General features: G+C 38.4%; 3 protein-coding genes across 6 annotated transcripts in view; 2 read left to right on the top strand and 1 right to left on the bottom strand.

Moving 5' to 3' along the window:
* Positions 1 to 20,641, bottom strand: part of LOC133570591 (uncharacterized) — a 463,307-nt gene that overhangs the window by 132,869 nt on the left and 309,797 nt on the right. The window lies entirely within an intron of this gene.
* Positions 1 to 20,641, top strand: part of LOC140680121 (uncharacterized) — a 1,112,395-nt gene that overhangs the window by 1,029,396 nt on the left and 62,358 nt on the right. The window lies entirely within an intron of this gene.
* LOC133570551 (uncharacterized) overlaps positions 1 to 20,641 on the top strand; it is a 270,169-nt gene that overhangs the window by 233,876 nt on the left and 15,652 nt on the right. For 2 of the 4 annotated variants that reach the window (XM_072916476.1, XM_061923234.2), the window contains exon 2: positions 17,199 to 17,657. In XM_072916476.1, coding sequence (XP_072772577.1) covers positions 17,199 to 17,657 — 459 coding nt within the window. Of the gene's footprint in view, positions 1 to 3,107; positions 3,512 to 17,198; positions 17,658 to 20,641 lie in introns of those variants that run through there. The other 2 variants (XM_072916477.1, XM_061923268.2) reach the window with 2 other exon arrangements.

The following is a 20,641-nucleotide window of genomic DNA, read 5'->3' as shown; positions in this document are numbered from 1 at the left end:
TGAATAGACTGCAAAGACAAGATATTTAACGTTCGAACTGAAAAACATTATTTTTTTGCAAATATTAGCTCATTTGGAATTTGATGCCTGCAACATGTTTCAAAAAAGCTGGCACAAGTGGCAAAAAAGAGTGAGAAAGTTGTGGAATGCTCATCAAACACTTATTTGGAACATCCCACAGGTGAACAGGCTAATTGGGAACAGGTGGGTGCCATGATTGGGTATAAAAGCAGCTTCCATGAAATGCTCAGTCATTCACAAACAAGGACGGGGCGAGGGTCACCACTTTGTCAACAAATGCCTGAGCAAATTGTTTAAGAACAACATTTCTCAAGCAGCTATTGCAAGGAATTTAGGGATTTCACCATCTACGGTCCGTAATATGGTAAATGGTAAATGGGTTGTACTTGTATAGCGCTTTTCTACCTTTTTTTTAAGGAACTCAAAGTGCTTTGACACTATTTCCACATTCACCCATTCACACACACAAACACACACTGATGGCGGGAGCTGCCATGCACGGCGCTAACCAGGCCCATCAGGAGCAAGGGTGAAGTGTCTTGCTCAAGGACACAACGGACGTGACTAGGATGGTAGAAGGTGGGGATTGAACCAGGAACCCTCAGATTGCTGGCACGGCCACTCTCCCATCTTCGCCACGCCGTCCCCATATCATCAAAAGGTTCAGAGAATCTGGAGAAATCACTGCACGTAAGCCATGATATTACGCACCTTGGATCCCTCAGACGGTACTGCATCAAAAAGCCACATCAGTGTGTAAAGGATATCACCACATGGGCTCAGGAACACTTCAGAAACCCACTGTCAGTAACTACAGTTGGTCGCTACATCTGTAAGTGCAAGTTAAAACTCTACTATGCAAAGCCAAAGCCATTTATCAACAACACCCAGAAACGCTGTCGGCTTCGCTGGGCCTGAGCTCATCTAAGATGGACTGATACAAAGTGGAAAAGTCTTCTGTGGTCTGACGAGTCCACATTTCAAATTGTTTTTGGAAACTGTGGACGTGGTGTCCTCCGGACCAAAGAGGAAAAGAATCATCCGGATTGTTATAGGCGCAAAGTGTAAAAGGCAGCATGTGTGATGGTATGGGGGTGAATTAGTGCCCAAGACATGGGTAACTTACACATCTGTAAAGGAGCCATTAATGCTGAAAGGTACATACAGGTTTTGAAACAACACATGTTGCCACCTAAGCAACGTTATCATGGACGCCCCTGCTTATTTCAGCAAGAAGCCAGGTGTTACAACAGTGTGGCTTCATAGTAAAAGAGTGCATGTACTAGACTGGCCTGCCTGTAGTCCAGACATTAAAAATGTGTGGTGCAATATGAAGGCTAAAATATGAGACTTAAGCTGTAAATCAAGCAGGAATGGGAAAGAATTCCACTTCAAAAATGTGTCTCCTCAGTTCCCAAACGTTTACTGAGTGTTGTTAAAAGGAAAGGCCATGTAACACAGTGGTAAAAACTTTTTTGCAATGTGTTGCTGCCATTAAATTTTAAGTTAATGATTATTTGCAAACAAATATATATGTTTCTCAGTGTGAACATGAAATATCTTGTCTTTGGAGTCTATTCAATTGAATATAAGTTGAAAAGGATTTGTTGTATTCTCTTTTTATTTACCATTTACACAACGCGACAACTTCACTGCTTTTGGCTTTTGTATATATAAACTATACATATATTTTTTTCAGTTTATTCTCATACATAACGTAATATTATTAAAATAGTTTGGCATTGATTTTTTCGTTATTATTATCTACTATTCTGTTTTAATATGCAAACAAACAGCAAGTTTTAATGATAGTGCACACTCTGCCACACTATGTATTTATTTTGCTATGAAAAGCAGCATTTTAATGTTGAATCAAAATATGTTGCATGATAATTACGTGTCTGACATTTAAATTCAAGCAAATGGCCTGAAAATCAGTTGAACATTCAGTGACTTAAGCTGATTTTAATCATTGATAGACCTCTGTATCCATCCATCCATTTCATACCGCTTGTCCCTGTAGTGCAGTGGTCCCCAACCTTTTGTATTATTATTAATATTTATTTATTTATTTTTTGTCATAAAAAAATACAATCATGTGTGCTTACGGACTGTATCCCTGCAGACTGTATTGATATATATTGATATATAATGTAGGAACCAGAATATTAATAACAGAAAGAAACAACCCTTTTACTCAGTGGCCAAGTGGTTAGAGTGTCCGCCCTGAGATGGGTAGGTTGTGAGTTCAAACCCCGGCCGAGTCATAACAAAGACTATAAAAATGGGAGCCATTACCTCCCTGCTTGGCACTCAGCATCAAGGGTTGGAATTGGGGGTTAAATCACTGCTGCCCACTGCTCCCCTCACCTCCCAGGTGGTGAACAAGAGGATGGGTCAAATGCAGAGGACAAATTTCACCACACCTAGTGTGTGTGTGACGATCATTGCTACTTTAAATTAACTTGTGTGAATGAGTGTGAATGAGTGTGAATGGGGGAGGGAGGTTTTTTGGGTAAGTGTGCTAATTGTAAGTGTATCTTGTGTTTTTAATGTTGATTTAATTAACTATATATATATATATATATATATATATATATATATATATATATATATATATATATATATATATATATATATTTTTATGTGATTTTTAATGTTGATTTAATTAACTATATATATATATATATATATATATATATATATATATATATATATATATATATATATATATATATATATATATATATATATATATATATATATATAGTTAATTAAATCAACATTAAAAACACAAGATACACTTACAATTAGCACACTTACCGGGCCGCACAAGAATTAAAAAAAAAAAATATATATATATATATATATATATATATATATTTTTTTTTTTTTTTTTCTTTTTCTTTTTTAAGATGGCCTTGATGACGCATCGTTTCTTTGGCTCCCCTGCGCATGACACATCTCGCGAGAGCAGAGTGGTACCGTCTTGTAACGTCAAGTGTGCGAACTGTCGTGAAAGCACATCGACGGAGAAAGACGTGAGAAGGACGCTAATAAGTCAGTCTTATTATTTGTTCTACAGTTTGAAATATTTACGTCCTATAAAATACATCTTTGATTCTTTATTCAAGGATAAAATGGTCTCGATGTGCTAGAAGCACTTTACTGCTTCTCGTGCTCGTTTATTGTTAGTTAGCTTAGCTCGCTAGTTAGCTTAGCTTGTTAGCTGCTAACAGAAGTTATCAACACATCGCTAAGTAGAGATCAAGTGTGAGAGTAAAGTGTTGTGATTGTGTGAAAATGTCTACATTACACATGTTGAGAGCGTTGGTGGATCAGCGACTAACTGCTGCCGTTGAAGAAATATTTGTAGTGTTAGAAAGAACGATAGCAGAATACGAGGCGGAACTTTCTAGAACAAAGGAGCAGAACAATCTACTATTGGACGCTGTTTTCAGGAAACATCAAGTTGTGTTACACAGAACAGGTTTGTTGACTTCTTACTCTCACATCTTTACTAACTTTATATTGACTAATAACAAGAAAATGACATTTTAATGTATAATATAATCACAATGACCGCAAACATTTAAGTGTCTTGTTTGCAACTTGCTTAAACGAAAACTAAAAATCAATGACTAGCTTGTTACTATTGGTAACACACATACAGGTAAAAGCCAGTAAATTAGAATATTTTGAAAAACTTGATTTATTTCAGTAATTGCATTCAAAAGGTGTAACTTGTACATTATATTTATTCATTGCACACAGACTGATGCATTCAAATGTTTATTTCATTTAATTTTGATGATTTGAAGTGGCAACAAATGAAAATCCAAAATTCCGTGTGTCACAAAATTAGAATATTACTTAAGGCTAATACAAAAAAGGGATATTTAGAAATGTTGGCCAACTGAAAAGTATGAAAATGAAAAATATGAGCATATTTCATTTAATTTTGATGATTTGAAGTGGCAACAAATGAAAATCCAAAATTCTGTGTGTCACAAAATTAGAATATTACTTAAGGCTAATACAAAAAAGGGATTTTTAGAAATGTTGGCCAACTGAAAAGTATGAAAATGAAAAATATGAGCATGTACAATACTCAATACTTGGTTGGAGCTCCTTTTGCCTCAATTACTGCGCTAATGCGGCGTGGCATGGAGTCGATGAGTTTCTGGCACTGCTCAGGTGTTATGAGAGCCCAGGTTGCTCTGATAGTGGCCTTCAACTCTTCTGCGTTTTTGGGTCTGGCATTCTGCATCTTCCTTTTCACAATACCCCACAGATTTTCTATGGGGCTAAGGTCAGGGGAGTTGGCGGGCCAATTTAGAACAGAAATAGCATGGTCCGTAAACCAGGCACGGGTAGATTTTGCGCTGTGTGCAGGCGCCAAGTCCTGTTGGAACTTGAAATCTCCATCTCCATAGAGCAGGTCAGCAACAGGAAGCATGAAGTGCTCTAAAACTTGCTGGTAGACGGCTGCGTTGACCCTGGATCTCAGGAAACAGAGTGGACCGACACCAGCAGATGACATGGCACCCCAAACCATCACCCAACCATGCAAATTTTGCATTTCCTTTGGAAATCGAGGTCCCAGAGTCTGGAGGAAGACAGGAGAGGCACAGGATCCACGTTGCCTGAAGTCTAGTGTAAAGTTTCCACCATCAGTGATGGTTTGGGGTGCCATGTCATCTGCTGGTGTCGGTCCACTCTGTTTCCTGAGATCCAGGGTCAACGCAGCCGTCTACCAGCAAGTTTTAGAGCACTTCATGCTTCCTGCTGCTGACCTGCTCTATGGAGATGGAGATTTCAAGTTCCAACAGGACTTGGCGCCTGCACACAGCGCAAAATCTACCCGTGCCTGGTTTACGGACCATGGTATTTCTGTTCTAAATTGGCCCGCCAACTCCCCTGACCTTAGCCCCATAGAAAATCTGTGGGGTATTGTGAAAAGGAAGATGCAGAATGCCAGACCCAAAAACGCAGAAGAGTTGAAGGCCACTATCAGAGCAACATGGGCTCTCATAACACCTGAGCAGTGCCAGAAACTCATCGACTCCATGCCACGCCGCATTAACGCAGTAATTGAGGCAAAAGGAGCTCCAACCAAGTATTGAGTATTGTACATGCTCATATTTTTCATTTTCATACTTTTCAATTGGCCAACATTTCTAAAAATCCCTTTTTTGTATTAGCCTTAAGTAATATTCTAATTTTGTGACACACGGAATTTTGGATTTTCATTTGTTGCCACTTCAAATCATCAAAATTAAATGAAATAAACATTTGAATGCATCAGTCTGTGTGCAATGAATAAATATAATGTACAAGTTACACCTTTTGAAATCAAGTACTGAAATAAATCAAGTTTTTCAAAATATTCTAATTTACTGGCTTTTACCTGTATACAGGCCTCCAATTGTAACTTTTTAAGGTTAAGGCAAGTGTTGCCTTAAAGGAGGGCTCATATGTTAGGGCACCAAGGCAAACATGTTCTTTCAAGGCAGGGGCTCCATATATATATATATATATATATATATATATATATAAATATAAATAAAGTGAGCATAGTGTCCCATTACGCCGGCCTACCTGGCCGGTCTAGGGTGCATGTGCCTGACCTAAGTTCAGGGAACACCTGATGTCCTTCCAGACCCTGATGCAACTAGTGTATCTCTGGGAAAATCTTACAACAACTCGGCTGTTCTCGTTGTCGGTTAAACTTTGACACATGCTTCCAAAATGGCTGCGCATGTTGTTTATACCGATTAATGTTAATTATGCAATGTCTTAAACAGTTGAAAATGTAAGAAAAAGATGTGTTTTTATCAATTTATTGGAGGAAACAATTACGTTACAATTGTCCATTATAAGGATGTCACGGTATGAACATTTATCACGGTTATTGTGACCACAATTATCACGGTTATCATTATTATCGCGGTCATTTTAAATGTGCTCAACATTTTCAAAAACTACTTATACTGAAATCCTTTTACCAAGTTTTAGTTGTTTTTTTTTAAAACACAAACTGTGTCCAAATATATATATGTACCTCAAGTAGAAAGTTGAATGTGCATCTGAAAGCAACACAAGCATTATAAACAAAGTCATATGGCAGAAACAAAATAATAATATAAATATATAAAAAAAAATGTGAACAATTTGTAAGATGGCACCTTGTGGATATAAGATGTAACTGCACTTTTTGTCCATATAGATACAATTAGTGTTCATGTATAAGATCTAGTCTTACACCTAGGACTGCACGTTTATGGGCAAAATAATAATTAATATTATTTGTATCAATATTGATATCTTGATTATTAATCATGATTATTCATTGTTTGGTAAAACAGTGTTGGTGTGAACATCATGTCATTTGTAATATCTCATACAAATGCTGTAGATTCTGGATCTATAGATTTAAAGACAAATATTTGTGTTTTTGTTCATTAATAGTATCAGCACGTCATATTTTTTAATACATGATGCCTTTATCTCTAGTTTTACATTTTCATAGAGAGAAGAATTGTATAAGTGATGTACATTTACATGTACTAATGTGTGTACATGTACATGCTGTATCAAGACAGATCCATTGAGAGTTTGAGCAGAAATATGTTGTATAGGAATTATTTATACACAATATAACATGAACAAAATGCTGTGTGACATGAATGGTTATTAAAGTAATTACTTTGTGAAATGAAAAAAACCCCACAAGTAATGTAAAAAAAACATGGTGTATAAAACATAAAGCAGTTTGAATAATGAAAATTAAGTCTAATAAACAATCTTTGTTCTTCAACAACAACCACGTACTTCAGTACAACAGTTTGGCCAACAAAAATAAAGAGTGATACCGCTCACATCCAACACACAATCTTTGTGCCTCACCGACAACTCAGCCTGCGATCAATTGGATAAGATGACAAAACATTTGAGCTAGTATTGATGTTATTGGAACATTAACAAAGAAAGCAGTTAAATAAAGGAGGAGTGAGCATCCCAGTAAACAAACTACAGACTTTATAAAGAAGTTGTGACAAGGTTCCCCACACATCACCTGCTGCATGCTAACTCTCAGTCCCAGCAGCTGACGGAAGGACGCTAGCTTCAGGTTCAAAATGAAAGTGCAACATCAAATATTGTTCTCCTCCAACAGCATTGTGCTCTTAATCGCACACCGACACTCCATGGAAGTAGAAGCCATTGCAATGAAGTGAAACCAAGAGATCGGCTCCGTTAGCTCGGAGGGAACATTTTCAAAATAAAGTCCATGAAGTCACCGCCATGTCTCCCGAGCCGTACGACTCTAGTGAGCATGAGCAGACGCTGCGGCGCTTCAGTGTTCAGGAAGTAAGCAGTTGCGTAAAGTGCGTTGATAAATGACAGTTTTTCGGTCATTACAAATGTAAACGTGTTACTAAACATCTGGAATTTCACCGCTGTGTATCATTATACCGTTTATTGTTACATCCATAGTCCATTAATAAGTAAAAAGTCAAGGGTGGTCACGGCATGTTCTTGCCTTAAATGCCGGTCAATTTTTTCGGGCATTATGGCAAGTCACAAGGGTGGTCACGGAAAATGCCACGGTTTCCGTGGTTAAATGTGAGCCCTGCATATATATATATATATATATATATATATATATATATATATATATATATATATATATACACATATATAAAGGGACAAGCGGTAGAAAATGGATGTATTTATATATATATATATATATATATATATATATATATATATATATATATATGTTCTGCCATTGAACAGTCAGAGGCCAGGACTTCCTTAAAAGATTTGACAAAATTAATTTAGCAAAGGTCACAGGCAAAGTCATGCCCTGTCTACATTAAGCCGGATAACTCCTTAAACAAACAATTATTCATCTTAAGCCCAGTGTCAGCCACACTAACCCATTGTTTAAGGTTCCGCTCCTTGGATAATTTGTTACACGGGTAAGTGCGTCGTGTATTTCTTGAATATCCACAACCTCACCCCGTCATATCTTCATATCTTTGGAACTTTAAAAGTATTTGAAAACATGACGTCTTAGAAGGACATACTTTTTAATACTTTCTGGGGAGTTGCTGGTAGATGTGGAACATGTGCAAGTAAGACCTATGCTGACCCACAGCATGTAGGAAATAAAGTAGAGGAATTTAATACAGTTATTTCTGTCAGGAGCTGGAATGCAGCTTAGTGACGAACGAGACCCCAAGGATGCAGAGACGGGAGGCAGACGCTGAGTAAAATAATATTATTTAATACAAACAAAAGGTGCACTCACATGAAGGGAAGAAAAGAACAGAAAACTCAACCACAAAAGGAGTGGGGGAAAACAAAAGAAGGCGAGTGCAGAAGTAAATGCGCAAGAGACGGAACTCATTTTGTACCGGAAACAACACGTGTATGCGAAGCAGAGATCCGACGCTGTCTGGATGACAATCTGGACTGAAATAAGAGATTGATTGGCAACATGGTACAGGTTTGTCCCGTTTGCATATCAGGCAGTTGGTGTGGAAGCCTGTGAACAGCACGAGGAAGTGAAAAATACCAAATATGGGCACAGGACAGGAACTTATATACCACATACAGATAACAAGCAAACTTAAGTCCAAAACAGTTACAAAGATGTAACAATTTCCTCACTTTCGGACGAAGATATCAACCGCTATTCTCTCTGGTCATTGGAACCAATCAGATGTTAGGACCCGCCCACTGACTTTGATGGCTGATTTTGAAAGATAAAATACATTTATGTATTTAAATTCATTTGTAATGAATTATCATATTAAGTAATTATTTAAAGATGTATTTATTTCAATCAATCAATTGTTTAATTTTGTCCAATTTGACCCTCCATATTTTTGGAACAGCAAGACTTCCACAATATGAACTCATTTAGCCTTTTCAAATCAAGAACACACTTATTCCAGAATGCTTATTCACTTTAATTTCAGCTATTTCTAGTTTCTTGTCTAAACTGACATTTTCTGTTTTATATTGTTCAATGTTGTAATGTTTGTATCGTCTCTAGAAAGGCAACTTATAAATAACATTGATTATTATTATTCGTATTATTCTTAAACAGAGGATTTGGTCCTTTCACATCATCTACAACCTTTTTTTCTTCCTGAGAACTACCGTATTTTCCGCACCATAAGGCGCCCTGGGTTATAAGCCGCGCCTTCAATGAACGGCATATTTCAAAACTTTGTCCACCTATAAGCCGCCCCGTGTTGTAAGCCGCATCTAACTGCGCTAAAGGAATGTCAAAAAAACAGTCAGATAGGTCAGTCAAACTTTAATAATATATTAAAACCAGCGTGATGTGGGCGCGCATGGAATCGTATATCAACATGGACGGAGCTGCGTGAAAAAAGCCACCCGGCCTCTTCGCGTAAACTTAAACTTACCTTAACCACTCGCTCATCTTTTCTTCATCCATCCCTTCGAGTTAGCTTTTATGATGACGCCGGCTGGAAAGGTCTCTTTTGGCAAGGTCTTCCTTTTGAATATCACCATGGGTGGAAGTTTCTGGCCATTAGCATGGCAAGCTAGATCCACAGTGAAGGATGACTTCTCATTCCCTGTGGTGCGAATATTCATCGTACGTGCTCCCGTTGTATCCACAGTGCGGTTCACAGGAATATCAGTTGCTGTGAAATAGTAATCCGTGTGCGGATGGAGAGATTGCGTCTTTTCATGAACCGGATACCTGTCGCTTAGTAGGAGCCATTTTGTGGTCTTTACAGATGTAAACACACAAAGGAAATGAAACGGTAATATCCGCGCGCTTTTTCTTCTTCTACGCGGGCGGGTGGTTGCTTACAGTAGAAGAAGAAGCGCTTCCTGTTCTATGGGGGCGGGTGCTTACCTTGGCGGTTGCTTGCGTAGAAGAAGAAGCGCTTCCTGTTCTACCGGGAAAAAAGATGGCGGCTGTTTACCGAAGTTGCGAGACCGAAACTTTATGAAAATGAATCTTAATATTTATCCATATATAAAGCGCACCGGGTTATAAGGCGCACTGTCAGCTTTTGAGAAAATTTGTGGTTTTTAGGTGCGCCTTATAGTGCGGAAAATACGGTACTCATTTTTTGTCATGTTTATTTTCATAGCTTCTTTCAAGCCAAACAAAGGAAATATGATTATTTTGCCAGAGCACATTTGTATCACTACTAGAGGTATTTTGTCAAAAATAAAGGATTTAGCGTTTTATTAATATGACCAGCAACATTTCAATGGTACTATATGTAGGACTTTACAATACTGTACTGCCATCTACTGGTGACTTTTGGCTACCACATGATACATTGACGTGTAGGCGAGAGGCAGTAGCTTAGTTTCACTTTCACTTTGCCTTTTACCTAATTTTTCATTATCATCAGAATAAAACACAGGACTAAAATGTATCGTTTTTTTGGTGAATAATACAACAATATACACATCATTTTAGTTAATGTAACAATTACAACAAAATAATACAATTACCGTATATTACCAAATAGTAGCCCGGGCGTTTATTTCACAAAATGGGGTCAGACGCCAGGCGGCTATTAGGACATGGGCGGTTATTTGCACAAGGCTTTTATTTATTTTTGCACCAGCCTGCACCAGGCCATTATTTGGTTACAATGGTTAATGTCCAGTATTTTTTTTCGTACTAAAAACTTTAAATGTAAAAGCTAATGTAAACATACAAACAAAAAAACAAGACTATTAAAAGACAAGAGATCAACAAGGCCTCAACATGACAGTAGTGCAACAATTGTCAAATAGAATACAAATACTAAAAATAAATAAACTTTTTAAATAAAGCAGCCTACCGGGAAAAATAAAATGATGGTACCAAGTACTCAAGTATAAAACCCACCATCAAAACAGAACAATAATACTGTCACTGTCCTTTGCCTTAATGCGGATCATTTTGCGGGACACACGGTGGTTCAGTCCACGAACGTGATGTATCCACTGACACAAATTAGCATCAAGCTCGTCGCTCACTTTCTTCCTACCTCCACCAGATAAGCGAGCCCGTTTTCCATCGATTGCCGACTGAGATTGTAGTTCTCCCTTTTTTTGTTTCCATTCTCGTACACGTTTTGGGTCAACGTTAAACTGCCTGGCCGCTGCCAAACCAGAATTCTGCTCCGCATACTTCACAACCGCTAGCTTGAACTTTAAGTCAAACTTTCTGTTCTTCCCCCTTAAAGTATTCCCGTCCATCAGTTGTGGTGTACCGGTATCCTGTTCATTCAACTCACTGCTGCTGTTGCTTGCCATGTTGAAACTTTTCCTCGTGGGTTTGTTGTTGTCGTTGAGTGTGTGTTACGCTATATGCGGTCACCCATTGCAATATGTTGATTACCCAGAATCCCCACGTAACGTCTGCTGTTACCGTAATGACCAGAATTATTGCACCTTTGCTTTTCCTTTTAGCTTATAAATTGGGTTTAATGAAGTCAATATGATTTTAATCTAAATTATGCAAATAACAGCCCATGGGCGGCTATTTGGACATAGGCGTTTATTAGGAAGAGGCGTTTATTTCACAAAATGGGGTCAGACCCCGGGCGGCTATTAGGACATGGGCGGTTATTTGCACAAGGGCGTTTATTTGGTAATATACGGTAATCATTTTATTACAAACAACAAAGCTTTGAGTCTTCTGCGCATGACACATCTCGCGAGAGCAGAGCAGTCATAGACGAGAGCAGAACCGTCTTGTAACGTCAAGCTTGCCAACTGTCGTGAAAGCACATTGACGCAGAAAGAAGCCAGAAGGACGCTAATAAGTCAGTCTTATTATTTGTTCCCCAGTTTGTAAAAATGTATGTCGTATAAAATACATCTTTGAGTATTTAATTCAGGAAAAAATCCGTCTCGGTGAGCGAGAACCTTATCGTGCTAGCAAGTTTAGCTAGGTTAGCTTGTTAGCTGCTAACAAAGAGACACAGGCGTTATCAACACATCGCTAAGTAGAGATCAAATGTGAGTGTAAAGTGTTGTGATTGTGTGAACATGTGAGTGTAAAGTGTTGTGATTGTGTGAACGTGAGTGTAAAGTGTTGTGATTGTGTGAAAATGTGCAAAAGAACGATAGCAGATTACCAGGCGGAACTTTATAGAACGAAAGAGAACAATCAACTACTGGACGCTGTTTTCAAGAAACATCAAGTTGTGTTAGACACAACAGCTTTGTTTACTTCTTACTCTCACATCTTTACTAACTTTATATTTCATTATTAACACTTTTCTTCAATAGATGCTTTGTCTTGTGGGGATGATGCAATGCTTTCATTTAGATTCTTCATGAAAACGAGACAGTTTGAGGTTGATGTTCCTCTCAGTTTGTAACAATGTGTGATTGATTGATTGAAGGAGTTGTGAGAAGTTTGCATAGGAAAGGCTACATTTTCATCACGGTACACATTCACTGCTACAAGAAAGCCTGAGATGGTTTCAGTTGAAATATTTGTTCACTCACACAGATAGAACACAAAGTATGCAGAAAGTAGCAAAAAGACAACAATACTGCAAGAAAATTGCAGCAAAAGGCTTTGTATATTCCCAGTTACGAGTAACAACAACCTGTAATGTCTTGTCAAAGCTGCTTTGAAGGAAGTAAGGGATTTACACTCCTTTATGGCTATTGATAGGGAGTTCCACATGTTGGTGGTATAGCAGGCAAACTAATTAGAACCTTTTTTGGAGTGAGATCTGGGTTGAATGTGACTTGTACAACTACCTCTGGTGTTATAATGGTCAATATATTTTGAAGTATCTAGACAGGCACATGGTATTTTAGTGGTATGGTGTATCTTGTACACCAGACCAACTGCAAGAAGATGTACTCTGTCACCTACCAAGAGCCTCCCCACTTTAAGGAAATGGTTGGCGAAAAGGTGAGCCCAAGATGGACGGTTGAGTAGAAGCCCAATCATTTTGTTTTGGGCTGTCTGGAGTTTGTTTTTCAGGGCTTTTAAGGCGTCACGGTAACAAACATGAACTCTGTAGTCAAAGTGGGGTTAAATGAGTGCTTGTATTAGAGTCTGAAGTGTATTTCTACCCACCAGCGGGGTGATCCTACTATGTAAGAACTAGGGTTGTACGGTATACCAGCATTCGTATAGTAGCGCAATACTAATTAATCATATTCGGTACTATACCGCCTCTAAAAAGTACTACTTCTATGATTACATCTATATTTTTTGGCATTACAACATCTTCTTTCGTTTAAAAAAAATATATATTACCGTATTTTCCGCACTATTAGCCGCACCTAAAACCCACAAATTTACTCAAAAGCTGACAGTGCGGCTTTTAACCCGGTGCGCTTTATATATGGATTAATATTACGATTCATTTTCATAAAGTTTCGATCTCGCAACTTCGGTAAATCTTTTTTCCCGGTAGAACAGGAAGCGCTTCTTCTTCTACGCAAGCAACCGCCAAGGTAAGCACCCGCCCCCATAGAACAGGAAGCGCTTCTTCTTCTACTGTAAGCAACCACCTGCCCGCGTAGAAGAAGAAAAAGCGCGCGGATATACCGTACGTTTCATTTCCTTTGTGTGTTTACATCTGTAAAGACCACAAAATGGCTCCTACTAAGCGTCAGGGATCCGGTTCATGAAAAGACGCAATCTCTCCATGCGCACACGGATTACTATTTCACAGCAACTGATATTCCTGTGAACCGCACTGTGGATACAACGGGAGCACGTACGGTGAATATTCGCACCACAGGGAATGAGAAGTCATCCTTCACTGTGGTTCTAGCTTGCCATGCTAATGGCCAGAAACTTCCACCCATGGTGATATTCAAAAGGAAGACCTTGCCAAAAGAGACCTTTCCAGCCGGCGTCATCATAAAAGCTAACTCGAAGGGATGGATGAAGAAAAGATGAGCGAGTGGTTAAGGTAAGTTTAAGTTTACGCGAAGAGGCCGGGTGGCTTTTTTCACGCAGCTCTGTCCATGTTGATATACGTATGTTTGTGATTGCACATTTGCGTACATTTTGGGAGTGAACAGAGTTGTTAGAACGCTGGTTTTTAATATATTATTAAAGTTTGACTGACCTATCTGACTGTTTTTTTGACATTCCTTTAGCGCAGTTAGATGCGGCTTACAACACCGGGCGGCTTATAGGTGGACAAAGTTTTGAAATATGCCGTTCATTGAAGGCGCGGCTTTTAACCCAGGGCGCCTTATGGTGCGGAAAATACGGTATGTTTATAAAGTCAGTAAATATGTCCCTGGACACATGAGGACTTTGAATATGACCAATGTATGATCCTGTAACTACTTGGTATCAGATTGATACCCAAATTTGTGGTATCATCCAAAACTAATGTTAAGTATCAAACAACAGAAGAATAAGTGATTATTACATTTTAACAGAAGTGTAGATAGAACATGTTGAAACAGAAAATAAGCAGATATTAACAGTAAATGAACAAGTAGATTAATAATCAATTTTCGACCACTTGTTCTTAATAACAGGGGACGGCGTGGCGAAGTTGTGAGAGTGGCCGTGCCAGCATTCTGAGGTTTACTGGTTCAATCCCCACCTTCTACCATTCTAGTCACGTCCATTGTGTCCTTGAGCAAGACACTTCACCCTTGCTCCTGATGAGTCCTGGTTAGCGCCGTGCATGGCAGCTCCCGCCATCAGTGTGTGAATGTGTGTGTGAATGGGTGAATGTGGAAATAGTGTCAAAAAGCTTTGAGTTCCTTAAAAAGGTAGAAAAGCGCTATAAAAGTACAATCAATCAATCAATCAATCAATGTTTATTTATAAAGCCCTAAATCACAAGTGTCTCAAAGGGCTGCACAAGCCACAACGACATCCTTGGTACAAAGCCCACATAAGGGCAAGGAAAAACTCACCCCAGTGGGGGTTTAAGTACAACCCATTTACCATTTACCATTTAATAATATTGACAAAATAATATAATATAAATGACACAATATGTTACTGCATATGTCAGCGGACTAAACTGGGAGCTTTTGTTTGTTAACTTCCTAATAAAAGACAAGTTGTCTAGTCCGTTCACTATTTTATTTAAGGACTAAATTGCAATAATAAACATATTTTTAATGTACCCTAAGATTTGTTGTTAAAATAAAGCCAATAATGCACTTTTTTGTGGTCCTTTCTATTTAGAAAAGTATCAAAAAGTTCGGAAAAGTATTGAAATACATTTTGGTACAGGTCCCGGTACCAAAATATTGGTATTGGGACAACACTAGTAAGAACAGAATTTGTCGGTTGATTCTTTGACTACCTTAGTAGTCATTTTTTCACTGGAGAGATTAGTCTCTACGATGCAGCCAAAATAGGTAATCTCATTGTTGTTTGTTATATTATTGTCACCCACTTTGACTGTGAAGTTATCTACTTTTCTGAGGTTAGGAATTGACCCAAAAACCTGTGTACTTGCAAGTACCAGGCGAGTCTTAATTTGCCAGTTTGTCATTGAAAGCCTTGCTAGTCTAGGTCTTAAAGTTAAAGTAAAGTTAAAGTTAAAGTACCAATGATTGTCACACACACACTAGGTGTGGTGAAATGTGTCCTCTGCATTTGACCCATCCCCTTGTTCACACCCTGGGATGTGAGGGGAGCAGTGGGCAGCAGCGGTGCCGCGCCCGGGAATAATTTTTGGTGATTTAACCCCCAATTCCAACCCTTGATGCTGAGTGCCAAGCAGGGAGGTAATGGGTCCCATTTTTATAGTCTTTGGTATGACTCGGCCGGGGTTTGAACTCACAACCTACCGATCTCAGGGCGGACACTCTAACCACTAGGCCACTGAGTAGGTGAGGATTGTAGCTTTGCTTGTTTTGTGGTCGTCAGCCTCAGTTCTATGTTCTTTATGGGTACAGAAAATCATTGAATGATCACTTAAGCTGCATACAGTAGTTCCACTTGTGCTGATCTTAGACTGGTCAGAAGTAACAACGAGGACTATGAAGGTTTAAAAGGACTCACTCACCCTGGTAGTTTGCTTAATGAGCTAAGTGAGACAATGTTGGTGGCACAGCTTAGTGAAGGTTTTAAAAATGGGTGCATCTTTTCAGGACATATCTGTGTTCCAGTCCCGAAGAAGATGTAAGCCTGTATCAACATGTTTACACAAAACTCACACACTCACCAAATACATTTTACACTGTAATCACATCTAATTAGTTATCATTTAACTTCCTGATTCTGACTTACATGCAACAATAAGTGAAAGTAAACATTTATTTTCAATAGCCAAAGTAGTCAACACTTGATTTATTAAAAGAACATAAAGAACATAAAGGTGACTGACTTTCCTTCAGCGTGTTGTAGATTTTCTCCAATTCCTAAAGAGGAATTGTTGATGGAGATACTCCATAAAACAGCACATAGTAAAACATGTTTTTGTTAAAAGTTCCTTTTGGCCCAGCCAACAAAATGGCCACCCAAAAGTATTCTGCATGATAACAAAAACATACCATGAATGTTTTAATAAGTGATTTTGGAATTAGATTTGTTTTATTTCCATGATATTTAAGTTATGGTAATGACGGCGTGGCGAAGTTGGTAGAGTGGCCGTGCCAACAATCGGAGGGTTGCTGGTTACTGGGGTTCAATCCCCACCTTCTACCATCCTAGTCACGTCCGTTGTGTCCTTGGGCAAGACACTTCACCCCTTGCTCCTGATGGCTGCTGGTTAGCGCCTTGCATGGCAGCTCCCGCCATCAGTGTGTGAATGTGTGTGTGAATGTGGAAATACTGTCAAAGCGCTTTGAGTACCTTGAAGGTAGAAAAGCGCTGTACAAGTATAACCCATTTATTATTTATCATTTGACAATCTCAATATTTACACACTTTACATCAGTGAGTGTAAAGTTAAGAATGCCTCAATCAATGCTGCCTCGTACTTATAAAACTTTTCAAATTGACCCCCATCAAATGTCCAAGTCTGTTTTTGTACTCACTGTACCACTTTTTAATACATTTTAGGACAAAAGGTGGTATTTCCTGTTTTTATTGGTTGTTTTGCTACACACTTTTAACACAACACACAAAAGAACACAAATAATGTAATTGTGTTAACAGTGTCAGTCCAAAACTATTTCTATTCTCTCTGTATCTTATTTACTTATTTACCCAACAGATGTCCAGCAGCCCCCCCACGTTATAGAGGAAGAGGAGGATCCACAGACCACCCAAATTAAAGAGGAAGAGGCGGATCCACAGCCCACCCACATGAAAGAGGAAGAGGAGGATCCACAGCCCACCCACATGAAAGTGGAAGAAGAGGATCAACAGCCCACCCACATGAAAGAGGAAGAAGATGATCCACAGCACACGCACATTAAAGTGGAAGAGGAGGATCCACAGCCCACCTACATGAAAGAGGAAGAGGAGGATCCACACATGAAAGAGGAAGAGGAGGATCCCCATATGAAAGAGGAAGAGGAGGATCCACACATGAAAGAGGAAGAGGAGGGAGAGTGTGTTGTAGAGCAGGAGGAGGATGATGTCAGCAAGTTTCCACTGACTGTTGTCTCTGTGAAGACTGAAGAGCATGAAGACAAAGCACCTGAGTCCTCACAGCTTCATCACAGTCCAAGTAAGCACATATCATTTTATTCTCAGGGCATTCAATCCATCACAACTGGACTGTTCACTTTGTCTTAGAAGACTCATCCAAGTAGGCTTCATCACTTCATGCTCATACACTTCAAGTCTTAAATCTAATCATTGGAATTTAGAGGGGAACTGCACTTTTTGGGGGAATTTTTTCTATCGTTCACAATCATTATAAAAGACATGACGATGGATATATATTGTTTCAAAATCACATTCTAACTCATAAATGTAAATAAAAGTCCACTTGCAATGAAGCCAATGGGAGGTTCTCTATAACCATCCAAAAAGTGCCAACAATACTCCATTTGCATTTTGTGGCTTGAATAGCAAGCAAGTATTAGTGATATTGTTATTATAAGTGCTAACGCAGACAAACTATTTATAGCTTGTGTGTCTATGTTGACATCAGCGGCTGGTGAGCTCCTTCCTCACCTCGTTACTGGTGAAAGATTATTCCAGATCATGAATCGTGCCTCTCACCTGGATAGTAAAAGGATGAGGTCGTACTCTGACAAGTTGGTATCGTTTGTCAGCCAATTTAGACCCGAAAGACCTAAAAAGACGCTTGACGTCACCCCCCTTTTCCGTTCGAGGATTATGAGTAATTCTTCATCTAAACGGTAATATAACTAGATTCTATCAGTCTGCGTCATAGTGACAGCAGACCTTGTACAGTAAGTGATGTTTTATTATGTTTGTTGGCTCTCAGGAAGTCTGCAGTGTGTAATATTCAGTGATGTTAAATAAAAAAAGCGAACGTTGTGATGCGTTTTTAAAATTATTGCGCTAATGAGCAAAAATATGTAAATATTACATCTTTTAAAAAATGCCCCTATTACTAAATGACATAAATACCTACTGCATGTACATAAAACCTTAATGGAGGTGTTTGGATGTTTTTAAGTTCTTTATAGGCAGAATAGTGCAACTCTAATATCCTCTATTGTAAGCAGACTTTTGATCGTATTTATTTACTATTTATAATGCATAACAAAGAAAAAATGTGTGTTCTTGATAGGCAAAATACATTTAAAAAGTGTGGTTCCCTTTTATGTGAAAAGAAGTAAACGAGACAGTTGATGTTCCTCTCAGTTTGTAACAATGTGTGATTGATTGATTGATTGATTGAAGGAGTTATGAGAAGTTTGCATAGGAAAGGCTACACTTTCATGACGGTACACATTCACTGCTACAAAAAAGCCTGAGATGGTTTCAGTTGAAATATTTTTTTAAACTCTCACAGAACACAGTACTATGTAGAAAGTAGACAAAATACTGCAAGAAAGTCAATGAAAATAAAATAAAAGTAAAAGGATTTGTAAATTCCCAGTTACGAGTAGCCGCAACCTGTAATGTCTTTTCAGAGCAACTTTGAAGTAAGTAAGGGATTTACACTCCTTTATGGCTATTGATAGGGAGTTCCACATGTTGGTGGTATAGCAGGCAAACTAATTGGAACATGTTTTGGAGTGAGATCTGGGTTGAATATGACTTGTACAACTACCTCTGGTGTTGTAATGGTGAATATATTTTGAAGTATCTAGACAGGTACATGGATATGTTAGTGGTTTGGTGTATCTTGTACACCAGACCAACTGCAAGAAGATGTACTCTGTCACCTACCAAGAGCCTCCCCACGTTAAGGAAAGGTGAGATGGACGGTTGAGTAGAAGCCCAATCATTTTGTTTTGGACTGTCTGGAGTTTGTTTTTCAGAGCTTTTAAGGCGTCACGGTACTAAATATGAACTCTGTACTCAAAGTGATGTTAAATGAGTGCTTGTGTTAGAGTCTTAAGTGCAATACTACCCGTAATAGTAGTACTACTATGTAAGAACATAATTTGTCGGTTGATTCTTTGACTACCTTAGTAGTCATTTTTTCACTGGAGAGATTAGTCTCTATGATGCAGCCAAAATTGGTAATCTCATTTTTGTTTGTTATAATATTGTCACCCACTTTGACTGGGAAGTTATTTACTTTTCTGAGGTTAGGAATTGACCCATAAACCTGTGTACTTGCAAGTACCAGGCGAGTCTTAATGTGCCAGTTTGTCATTGAAAGCCTTGCTAGTCTAGGTCTTAAGGATTGTAACTTCGCTTGTTTTGTGGTCGTCAGCCTCGGAATGATCACTTAAGCCACATACAGTAGTTCCACATGTGGTGATCTTAGACTGGTCAGAAGTAACAACGAGGTTTATGAAGGTTTAAAAGGACTTACTCACCCTGGTAGTTTGCTTAATGAGCTAAGTGAGACAATGTTGGTGGCACAGCTTAGTGAAGGTTTTAAAAATGGGTGCATCCTTTCGGGACATATCTGTGTTCCAGTCCCCAAGAAGATGTAAACCTATATCAACATGTTTACACAAAACTCACACACTCACCAAAACATTTTATAATGTAATCACATCTAATTAGTTATCATTTCACTTCTTGATTGTGACTTACATGTAACAATAAGGGAATGTAAACATTTATTTTCAATAGCCAAAGTAGTCAACACTTGATTTATTAAAAGAACATAAAGGTGACTGACTTTCCTTCAGCGTGTTGTAGATGGTCTCCAATTCCTAAAGAGGAATTTTTGATGGAGATACTCCATAAAACACCACATACTACCATGAATTGATTTAAGTGGACCCCGACTTAAACAAGTTGAAAAACTTATTCGGGTGTTACCATTTAGTGGTCAATTGTACGGAATATGTACTGTACTGTGCAATCTACTAATACAAGTCTCAATCAATCTCTCAAAAGTAAAACATGTTTTTGGTAAAAGTTTCTTTTGGTCCAGCCAACAAAATAACCACAAAAAAGTATTCTGCATGATGACAAAAACATACCATGAATGTTATTTTTGAGTGATTTTGGAATTTTTTTATTTTATTTCCATGATATTGAAGTTATGGTAATGACTTTGTCATTAAAAGATTATGGTTAAGTTTAGAGATAAAGAGTAGGTGTAAT

Source organism: Nerophis lumbriciformis, linkage group LG28, assembly GCF_033978685.3.
Source record: "Nerophis lumbriciformis linkage group LG28, RoL_Nlum_v2.1, whole genome shotgun sequence".
NCBI lineage: Eukaryota > Metazoa > Chordata > Actinopteri > Syngnathiformes > Syngnathidae > Nerophis > Nerophis lumbriciformis.
Note: the sequence above shows the minus strand (reverse complement) of the source record. Positions and strands in the feature narration are given on the sequence as shown.